The sequence below is a fragment of the Saccostrea cucullata genome, unplaced genomic scaffold, assembly GCF_032062105.1.
Source record: "Saccostrea cucullata isolate Sc308-1 unplaced genomic scaffold, CSIRO_AGI_Scuc_v1 ctg172, whole genome shotgun sequence".
Taxonomy (NCBI): Eukaryota; Metazoa; Mollusca; class Bivalvia; order Ostreida; family Ostreidae; genus Saccostrea; species Saccostrea cuccullata.
The window spans coordinates 104767-115913 of record NW_026932814.1 but is presented as its reverse complement, the minus strand read 5'-3'; the positions used below and the strand labels follow the sequence as shown (position 1 = coordinate 115913).

Genomic DNA, 11147 nt, shown 5'->3' with positions numbered 1-11147 from the left:
AAGGTCACATGACATGAGGATATGAACTTATGTATGTATATACCGGTATATGTCCTGATAAATTTTATCAAAATAAATCGGATTATAAATGTTTTTTTTTCATTTTGTTCGACAATCATGACAATTAAAACTTGGAAACAAGAAGTCTAAAGTGTACCCCAACACACAGGCGCCCCAACATCAATGTTTTAAAAAGACTTACCCTTTACTGCCACAACTGCATTAGCCATGTCCAGATTTCAGGTTTCAAAAAGTATCCAGTTCTTGTGTCAATAATTCCGACTTTTCCTGATGAGAAAAGAAAATTTCATTGATGTAAAGATGTACAGTATAATCCAAAGCGGACGATATTCATTTTCCAAGAGAAAGTCAAATCTATGACGGATTATGAAAAGCGTTCATGTAACATGGTCAATATATCCATAAACACTTCTGTCTTCAGGAACTAAGAAAGCATCTTTAATTTTCTCCCTGTCGCCTTGACGTAGAATCGTTTATATGTTTCATTTCTGCCTGGTTGACCATCGTCGGAAAGCACTCATTCTTACTATAGACTTTCTCATCATTGAAGAGTCTTTGAGAGGGTTTGGTGATGATTTCCCCCTATGTTTATCAATAAGGAACCAAAGCACAGTTATTACACAAACAAGACAGGGTGTTTTTGATGATTTTATTCAGCTTCCGTCAGAATACAATAATTTGCTTTTCCGTTTCTCCGTTTCCTCTTTTTCTCAGCACGCGGACTACTCTAGTCTCTATCAGTTAGCTATACAGGTGCGTGGGCTATGGATAAACTGCAATGTACTTGACTGTAATATCCTATTTTCTCCTTTAGCCCCTGATAATTAAAGGTTGAAATCGAAGATTTAGAGAGAGAGAGAGAGAGATGAATATGACGATATCATATGCCTGATTTTTGAACATTTATATACCTTTTTCTCGGTTTAATCTATATTTTTAAAAATTAAGATAATTGATAATCCTGGTGGGAGTGTTATGATTGATGATTTATATACCTCTTAATCTGATATATCGATTATTAAACAGAGCCTTTCGGATTGCAAATCGAAACAATTGATTCTAGATAATTGAAAATTTTGGCTTATTGCTGAATAGTAGGTTAACAAATCAGAAAAAGATACAGAAACATACAATATCGATCAAATACACTTGTAAAACAGATGAAGAGCAAAAGGTTAATTACACACATTGATGATATAGTTAATTGAATTAAGACTGGATAGAGTAATAATCAACACGACCTTGACATAATTATCCCCCTTTCTCTCTCTTTGTGCCTGGCTTTTTTAGAGCATTGTCCTATTTCACCTTACTACCCGTCTTACATTTTGTATCAATAAAAATAAATCCTATTTTAACAGTTTGTCAGAAAAAAAAACAAGAATTTTTCATAGTCATCATCCAGATTTTGCAGCAGCATTTGTGTGTACCTGTTGCAAATGTTTATTTAACTTATTTTTAGATTTAATTTAATTTAAACAATATTTTATTCACTGATGTTTATATAACTTTCTCTATTTTATTAAAAAAATGTCAATTTTCATTATAAGTTGGAAGTAAAATGAGAAGAAAAAAAACTAAATTAATTTATATAAAAACGACACCAATGTTCTGCCTCCATATTAAAACAAATTCAAACTTCTTGGTGGTAAAAAATATTTCGTAGAAAGACTTGAATTATAGAGATGAGGAATAAGAGATTAGGGATTCGTGTAACACACCATCATAAAAGCATTTACTTTCATCAGTTCACTATAACAAAACACGTGGTCCATCAATAATACCAATCACCCCATTGTCAGCTAAAAATGTGTAGCTGAACATTACGTTCCAAATAATCGTGTTAACCTTCTCTTCTGTTTTTCTATTGGGAAAAATGACTTGTCTACCTCGGATGAAATTTTACGCTTTTTTTTTAAGTGAAAAAGTGAAAGAAAACTTAAAACCATTACCTTACCCGATGTGTGAAAATCTCATCAATTCCTGTCAGCATATCGATAAATACACTAAACCTGCAACAATGAATTGCATAATTCCATGAGTTGTAACTGCTCTCTAAAAAGACAATGCACTCAAATACCAATTAACGGAAAAGGACACAGTCTAAAAGGTACTCTTTGAGCAGGATCTGCGACCGATTTATGGAAAACACATCCAAGATATAATATGGATAGAAATGTTGTGTTTCGGTTCGGTTTTCCCACTTGTGTGTGTGTACATGTGAAAACCTTGCCATTCAGTGTATTCGTAATCGATCAACATACGATACCCAACAATCCATTTATGAGTCAAAATATTACTCCGTTGTCTTAATCACAATAGGGAGAATTTTTTATTGATATTCTGGCCACAAAATGCGCGGATTCCATCAACATTTAGGGCATAAAGGTCAATAGAATTTTTTCTGCAATATAATGATCTTTGATCTTCGGAAAAGAAACAAAAGTGCTTTTAAACTGATAATTACATGTTCGAAAGCTTTTTGTCGACACAACTCAGTAAATATTTGCCTTAGCATTGTTCACCTAGTAAAAAAAAAAGTGAACAAATAATTATATCGAATTTGCTGTTTGGTACAAGATTTAAAAAAAAAAGAAATATCCTTTAATTGTTGATCAAAATAAATGAATAGATAATTATTGACCGACAAAAAATTGATTGCACAAGATCATACCTAAATCAAAACAGCATGATACATTTGGTATCGATACTAATGATTTATTTTTGCTTGCTCCCCATTCGTCCGTTCTTGACCAGAGCGCAATAACAAAAAGGCGGAAATTAAATTTTATTCGGCAAATGCAGCCAATCGGTCAATTGTGAACCCGATCGTTACAACACAATTTGTAATACGTCTATGGAATACGGAATAAGTACGGATTACATTTTAATTGTTTACATTTTAATTTTTTACCATAGGCTGAGGAGACGGATATATACTTAGGCATTGCATATCTTCGGCACCCCCCCCCCCCCCCCCCACTTTCCACAGAAGGCATAGTATAGGTTAAAATTGGGTGTTGGTGTTTGGAAGAAAATTTTTAATTTCCCCCGCCCCCCCCCCCCCCCCACGAAATAGGATTTTCGTGCATAGACATTTCCTTTTATCACTTGTCAATTTTTTTGGAGGTACAAAAAAATTTTTCTGATACAATAACACAACTTTCAATTTGCTTCCGAACACGTTTATAATGTAATTTTCGCTTATTGTGAGACGGATATGATTATATCATTCGCGGATCTTGACTGTTTTCCAAGGGATATAACGAAAAATAATTTCCCCCGCTTATTAACAAGCAAAAAGGTTCTTCCTAATTGGCACTTGTTTAAAAATTATATACATGTTTTACTGTAAATATAAAACAAGCTTATAGCGAACACATTTATAATGAATTGAAGTTTATCGGAAGTGATTTTCATTTCCCTTGACTTTACACCTACTGTAAATATAATCTTAGCGCTCAAAAAAAACAAGTTTGGTAATCAATTGTCTTGCTACACCTAAAGTAAAAATTTCAATTCGGAACCAACTTCCCTTCTTTTGACCTCCACTCAAAATACTAATGGTTTTGTTACACTGCCACACATTTCAGGAATCAAAACTATTAATTTAAATTATTTGATAATGGTAATTTGACAGAGAGAAAATAAAAAATCATAAATGAGGAAAATAGAGGAGGGAATAGAATACTGAAACAAATTTTAGGGCATTGATATACATACACAATATTTAAAAATTACACCTAATAACCCCACAATATTCTAATTTTTTTTCTACTATAATATATAGAACTGTAAATTCTTAAAATTCATTTTGAAAGTCTCTAATGAGATTATAGCTCCTGGGTTTGTATTTAAACGTATTGAAGAAGGAACTACAAGGAAGATTCCATACATTTTCTTTAGTTGTTTTCAATAATTACAGAATTGGACATCCCGAAGTCTTTTAATTTTGTTCAAAATTTGTTTGTCATAAAAGACAAAGCTGCAGGAGGAGTATTCTTAATATATAAAGGCCTACCGGTATATATTTTAAATATCTACAAGAGCGACAACACAGATAACTAAAGTTCTTTATTGTACAGTTCAGATTGCGGTGTTCTTTTTTAGGGTTTTATTGACAGTAACAAGGGATACAATAAGCCTATATCTCAAAATTATTACCAATTCAAATGTATGATTTGAAAGCATTTGAAAGCATTTCCTTATTGACACTCCTGGATATACAACATGTACATTGAAAGGACTTCTTGCATTTGCTTCAGAGGAAAGTTTGGCTCACTTTTAACAACACAACAAAACATTGTTTCAGTAGGTCTTGGGCGCCCCGATTATAGTTTTGTTGGAGGAAACTCGCAGAATAAAAGTTCTGGCGTCTTTTCAACATTGAGTTCAGCTCAAGCTTCTCATTATGATGCAATAACTAAATGAAAAGTGTGGAATATATGTTATGCAAAAATGGGACCAATTTAAAAAAAAATCAACTTTCTTCCGAAGCAATGCCAAATTAAAGGTCCCTCCAATGTATATTCGAATTTGGAAATCCCGATACTATACCTTATCGAAAAGGTTTTCATATCATTTGGATACAATCTAGAGCAATTGTTTACGAAATGGTGACTTTAAAAACTAGAGGTACAGTGAGCAATGAGCTCACTAAATGATACACCCGCCTCCCATATGAATATAATGGCAGTTGTGTTTTACTCTGGAAAATCAATATGTCAGATCAAAAAGTGGTGCACAATGGCACGATGTAATAAGGATTCTGGTTTCATTAAATTTCCTTCAGTTACACATGTACATCAGACTTATCTGTCAGTAGCCCTCCTTTTCAAGGTTTAAAAATCCCTGATAACTGTACATCCACTTATCTGTTAGTAGCCTGCTTTGGTTAAAAAATTAATAAATATGATACCCATCACTCAATAATTGTAGAAATAAAATTTATTGGTCTATTTTTTCAATTACAACCAGTATTTTCAGTTTAGAAACATTTAAGTGGTCATGATTCTTTAGATGTACGTATTAAATGTACACATTTAATCATGATTTTGGACTTCTATTTTACTAAAAATCCAGTAAAAAGTGTCTTTGCTACAAAAATTCTATTTTCACCATCGTATAATTTAACCCAGATAGTGTCATCGAAGTGCAGATGAAGTACCCCTAATGTACCACTGTTATCAAAATCTCCCAAGCCATGGCAGTATGTCTGAATTCCTAAACCAGCCCCATCTCTCACAAGCTCTGCGTAAGTATCACCGTTGTCTTTCGCACATTCAATGTCAAAAAAGAAGACGTAAAGTCCCTCAACTGGTGCCTTGAAGAGTCCAGTCGTTGGGTTATAGGCGGAACCTATGTTAGTTATGATCGTATCAAAAACGATAATTCCATGTTGATGAACAGTATGACCACTATGTCTGGCTGCTGTAAATCCGATTTCGAGTGACGGAGAAACTAAAGGTAAAAAAAAGAAATTAATTAAGACTTCCTACAGAATTGCATACATGTATATCTTTGTTATGATATTCGACAATGTGCATGGCTAAAAAAGAAAAAAAAAGAAAAGATCTGTGTTTCTGAAACACCAATGCCCCAATATGACAGCTTTTGGCGAAGGTTGAAGATTCTCATATGCAAGTCAAACCCTAAGGTCAAGAGATGAAAAATGCTGTTATCCAAAGAAATGACTTGTCTCAATAAATTAGCTGCAGAGCTGTAGCTTTATATATTTGTCTTTGACCATAACGCTACAGATCAATTGATAATTTTAAAATACGGCTCATTCTCAAGTCGAATGTCTGATTTTACAATTTTCTTACAGGGGTCTGATAGGCAATATTTCAAACTATGTGGGCAAAAAATGTGTGGTTGAATTTCTTTCATATATCTTTCAAAAAGACAAATTTTGTATCCTAGAACAAAATATCAAAGTCTCAGAAAAGTTGAATTTGAGGAAAAATTTGGCCTATCTATTTTGTCCTACCTTAAGTTTGTAAAATGTGGACTAAACTCATCAAAGATTAGGCACTTAAAAGGTCATAAATGCTTATTTGTCTTGTCACAATGAATATTCATTTCAAGTATGGAAGCCCTGTGTGTATTATTATTTGAGTAAAAATAGTTTGATTCATTTTATGATTTTTTTCTTTGCACAGGAAGCATTTTCATTAAAATCCCTTCACTTACTTAATCGTTTCCTTCTAAGATGCATCAATTGCCCTGAAAGTCTTTTCTCCCTGAAAATTTTTTGTGCAGCACGTGTTTCATTCTGAAAATGAAATCCATATATATCAATGTCAATTTAGGTCCCGTAAAACTAAAATTCCACTTAATTTATGGAATGGACATTAAAGGTATAAGGTTTCAAGACATAAGGCTTTAGGCTTTAACATGTGAAAAAAAAATAATTTTTCAAAAATCCTTAATTTATTTGTCTTTGAATTTTTATTCTTCGTGGGGGTAGATACAAATTGGCGAACCTGGTTTGTTGCCTTCAAGATTTTAGCATCATGGGTGGTTCCTTGATTTGTTTTTGAAATCTCATTCTGTTGCCAGTTTATCTTCTCTTTTACTGCACTCAGCTCGACTTTTAATAGTTCATTTTCTTTTTGCTGTTTTTCTAATTGTTCCGTCACTGAATCTAAGGTCGTCTGCAGAGACTGAATTATCTGCCCTTGTTCAGCAACTGTCTTTTTCAAACTTTGTAACTCCTGTAGTACATTTCTTAATGTATCATCCATTGCAAAGGTAGATCCAATGATAAAAAGCAAAGAAAACCCAATTACATGTAACAGCCTCATTTTGAAAAAGTTTTCCTTTATTTTTCAATCACTTGATTAAACAAACACGTTGTTAGCTTATAAAATAGTGATCAAGCAAATCTCCTTTATCTACCAAGCATGCAGTGAACAAAAAATTCGTTCTAAATTCAAAGGAATCTAAGTGAAGAAAACTTGCTGATAGGGAGAAGATGTGGTAGTTCTGATAGAAATGTTTAAAAAATCTAACAACAAAAATATTTAATCCAGTTACATACAAAAAGGCCCATGGGCCACAACACAAACCTGTCAATATTGCTCTGCTGTTCTTCACCAGCAGTATTTTTTCTATTACAATATCAACCTACCCCTAGGAGTCTTGATTAAAACAAATTAATTAAGGATGATTTCATATCAATGTGACTTATATTAATGGCTTTTCTGTTTTTCAATTTAGTTTTTTTTTTAAATATACCTATGTAAAACTTTTGTCCCCCATTGTGGTCCCATCCTACCCCTGAGGGCCATGATTTGGAAAAAACCTACCTTAGGATGCTTCCTTAAGATATTACCTTAAACATGGTTTTGCAGTTCCTGAGAATTTTTAACTATACATTCTCATTCCCCTTTAAAAGTTTGTTTCTCATTGTTGCTCCATCCTACCCAGGGAATCAAGATTTAAACAATCTGTAAACCACCTGAGGATGCTTCCATAAAAACATAACTAATTATGTTTTGCTGTTCCTCAGAAGCTTTCTAAAATCCTATGGGAAACTTTGGTCCTCATTCTGGCCCCACCCATTCTCAAGGATCATGATTGAGAAAATTTGTATCTACACTATTGAATGAAGGTTTCACTTAAATTCAAACTTTTTTGGTCCAGAATGTCATATTAAGAAAGATTTTTAGAAGATGCTGCCATTTTTTCCCTATTTCTTATTTACAAGTATGTGTGGCCCTTAATTTATACAAACTTGAATCCATTTTTCCCATTTGCCCAAAAGATGCTTTGTGGCAAGTTTGCTATAAATTGACCCAGTTGTTCTGGAAAAGAAATAAAAAAAAATGTGAAAAGTTCACAAACAGTATCCCGTAATGGATTTGAACCTGTAACGTAAGGTTCAACTTCTTACTCTATGACTCGGATTTAAACCTTCGATCACGAATTCCAAGTTAAAATCCAAGTTTAAGTCTGTTCCTGGCATTTTGTTATTAGCATGTTTCATTACTGTAAATATAATCTAAGCGCTAAAAAAGCAATAAGTTGGATAATCACTTGTCTTGTTACACCTTAAAAGTAAAAATGCTTGAAAATTTTAATTCGGAACCAATTGCAACTTGCCTTCTTTTGACTTCCATTGAGAATATTAATGGTTTTGGTACATTGCCACACACTTCAGGAATTAAAACTATTTTATATTTAAATTATTTTACGATGGCAAACTGAAAATTGAAACAAATTTTCGGACATCAATATACATAGTACACTATATATAAAAATTACTCCTAATAATCTTACAATATTCTAATTTTTCTACAATAATGCATATTACTGTTTATTCCTAGAATTAATTTAAAATCAGAAGTCTCTAGTGAGATTGTAGCTCTACTGGTTTGTGTTTACACGTGTTGATGTTGCAACTACGTACGATGAAGACTCCACACAATTTCTTTATTACAGAATTGGACATCCTGAAGTCTTAATTTTGTTTGAAAATTTTGTTGCCATAGAAGTCAACGCTGCAGGAGGAGTATTCTTATATTATTTTTCAAATAGCTACAAGAATGACAACAGAGATAACTAAAGTTCTTTATCGTACAGTTTAGATTGCGGTGTTCTTGTATAGGGTTTTATTGACAGCAACAAGGGCACCAATAGGCCTATATATCTCTAAATTAGAACCAATTCAAATACCCGGTATATGATTTGAAAGCGTCTCCATTATCAGAACTCCTGGATATGCATTGAAGGGTCTCCTTGCATTCGCTTCAGAGGAAAGTTTGGCTCACTATTAACAACAAAATATTGTTTCAGTGGGGCTCAGACCTCCCGATAAGTTTTGTTTGAGCAAACTGCTTATCGTTTTTTTTCAATTAAAACCATTATTTTCAGTTTAAAAACTTTAAGTGGTCATGATTCTTTTGATGTACATATTAAATGTACACATTTACTAAAGTAATCATGAATTTAAACAAGTTCTGTTTTACTAAAAATCCAGAAAAAAGTGTCTTTGCTCCAAAAACTCTGTTGTCACCACCGTATAATTTAACCCAGATAGTGTCACCGAAGTGCAGATGAAGTACCCCTAATGTACCACTGTTATCCTTGTTCCCCAGTCCGTGACAGTATGTCTGCATTCCTAAGCGAGCCCCATCTCTCACAAGTTCTGCTTCAGTATCACCGTTATCTTTCGCGCATTCGATGTTGAAAAAGAAGACGTAAAGTCCATCAGATGGTGCCTTAAAGAGCCCGGTCGTTGGGTTATAGGCGAAACCTATGTTAGTTGTGACCGCATCAAAAACAATAATTCCATTTTCATGAACAGGATGACCACTTTGTCTGGTTGCCGTAAATCCAATTTCGAGTGAAGGAGAAACTAAAGGTAACAAAAAAGAAATCAATTAACACTTCTTACAGAAATGCACTGCTTTGTTATGATATTTGACCATGCTAATGGTAAAAAAAAAAGAAAAAGAAAAGATATGTGTTTGTGAAACACTGATGTCCCAAAATGACAGCTTTTGGAAAAGGTTGAAGATTCTCATGCAAGCCAAACTCTTATGGTCAAGGGATGAAAAATGCTGTTATCCAAAGAAAGGACTTGTCTCAATAAATATAATTGCCAAATATGACAGCACAAGCACCAAACTTTAAAACCTTAATGTAAATGTCAATGTTTATTTTAAATGTGGGTCAAACTCCAAGGTCAAGATCGAAAGGTCAATCTAAAAGGTTCCAAGAGAGCTTTAATTTATAACAAACTGTTATGCCCAAGTTTTTTGCTAAAGAAGGTCATAGACCTAAATATTTACATTTCCAATGTCTTCGTCCGAGATAAAATTACCAATTGTAAATGTAATTGATTTCCTCATGAATGTTTTGGCGCGGTTCCAAAAAAAAAACCACGTGCAGGGCGGGACAACACCTAGAGAGAAGCAGGCTTGGAGCCCGTGGATTGGCGGAATCAAAGCATGTAAATATAAGGAATAACTGTCAGATTTTTCGAATTCATGAAGATGATCAATGGATTGGCTTGTGTGATAATTTTATGCATAAACGCCTTCGGCGTTTATGCAAATTATCACACAAGCCAATCCATTGATCACTTCATGAATTCGAAAAATAAGACAGTTATTCCTTAAATCCACTTTATGTCTATGAGAAGGCTTAACGCCAATGTCAAGGTCAAAGATCAATATTGTTGTTATCCAAGGAAGGCCTTGTTACTTGGAATACACCTGTGAATTATGAAGGCTCTGGTACTAACTGATCAAAATTATGTCCAAGGTTTAAGTTTTTTCAAAGTGGATTAAACTCAAAGGTTTGGGACAAAGGGTCATAAATAATGATTTGTCTTGTCACAATGAATATTACACTGTAATGTGAAGTGTGGAAATCCTGTGAAATCTTATTTCATTAGAAATACATGAAGTTTGATTCATTTAATTTTTTTTTTTTGCACAGTAAGCATTTTCATGAAATTCCCTTTACTTACCTGATCGTTTTGTTCTAAGATGCAACAATTGCCCTGAAAGTCTATTTTCACTTCTTAGAACAATTTTTGCTGCTTTTGTTGCATTCTGAAAATAAATTATATAAATGACAATTTAGGTCCTGTATAACTTTTTCTCTTTATTAGTGGAATGAGTATTAAAGATACTAGTATAAGATTTTAAATTAAGACACAGGGTTTTAAGCTTTTAAAATGTAAAAAAAAAAAATATCAAATATTCAAAAATCCATTTATTTGTCCTTAAATTTTTATTCTTTGTTAGGCTTAATACAAATTTGTGAACCTGGCTTGTTTCCTTCAAGATTTTACCATCATGTTTGGTTCCTTGCATTGTTTTTGGAATCTCATTCTGTTGCCAGTTTAACTTTTCCTTTACTGCACTAAGCTCGGCTTTTAACAGCACACTTTCCTTTTGCTGTTTCTGTAATTGACCTGTCACTGAATCTATTATCTGCCCTTGTTCAGCAACAGTCTTTTTCAACCTATGTAACTCCTGTAGTACATTTCTTAATGTATCATCCATTGCAAAGGTAGATCCAATGAGAAAAAGCAAAGAAAACCCAATGAACAGCAGCCTCATTTTGAAACGATTTTCCTTTATTTTTTCAATCACTTGATTGAACGCGTT

General features: G+C 33.2%; 2 protein-coding genes across 2 annotated transcripts; both read right to left on the bottom strand.

Moving 5' to 3' along the window:
* Positions 1 to 459: 459 nt before the first annotated feature.
* LOC134236203 (uncharacterized) lies at positions 460 to 6828 on the bottom strand. The gene is made up of 4 exons (XM_062718364.1): positions 6507 to 6828; positions 6214 to 6295; positions 5189 to 5481; positions 460 to 603 (listed from the first exon to the last, which is right to left on the bottom strand). The coding sequence occupies exons 1-4, from the start codon at positions 6825 to 6827 to the stop codon at positions 460 to 462; spliced, it is 840 nt and encodes a 279-aa protein (XP_062574348.1). The 5' UTR covers position 6828.
* Positions 6829 to 8939: 2111 nt separating this feature from the next.
* LOC134236202 (multimerin-1-like) lies at positions 8940 to 11118 on the bottom strand. Its single transcript, XM_062718363.1, has 3 exons — positions 10803 to 11118; positions 10502 to 10586; positions 8940 to 9382 (listed from the first exon to the last, which is right to left on the bottom strand). Exons 1-3 carry the CDS (start codon positions 11097 to 11099, stop codon positions 8940 to 8942), a joined length of 825 nt encoding a protein of 274 aa, XP_062574347.1. The 5' UTR covers positions 11100 to 11118.
* Positions 11119 to 11147: the final 29 nt, after the last annotated feature.

Bases quoted from the DNA above. Each gene is read 5' to 3' on its own strand.
- LOC134236203 (XM_062718364.1), bottom strand. From the start codon at position 6,827: ATGAGGCTGTTACATGTAATTGGGTTTTCTTTGCTTTTTATCATTGGA. The intron at 5,482-6,213 runs GTAAGTGAAGGG...TTTTACCTTTAG, and splicing joins TCTTAGAAGGAAACGATTAA to TTTCTCCGTCACTCGAAATC. The intron at 604-5,188 runs GTACTTCATCTG...TGATAAACATAG, and splicing joins ATAACAGTGGTACATTAGGG to GGGGAAATCATCACCAAACC.
- LOC134236202 (XM_062718363.1), bottom strand. From the start codon at position 11,099: ATGAGGCTGCTGTTCATTGGGTTTTCTTTGCTTTTTCTCATTGGATCT. The intron at 10,587-10,802 runs GTTCACAAATTT...ATTTATTTTCAG, and splicing joins TCTTGAAGGAAACAAGCCAG to AATGCAACAAAAGCAGCAAA. The intron at 9,383-10,501 runs GTAAGTAAAGGG...TGTTACCTTTAG, and splicing joins TCTTAGAACAAAACGATCAG to TTTCTCCTTCACTCGAAATT.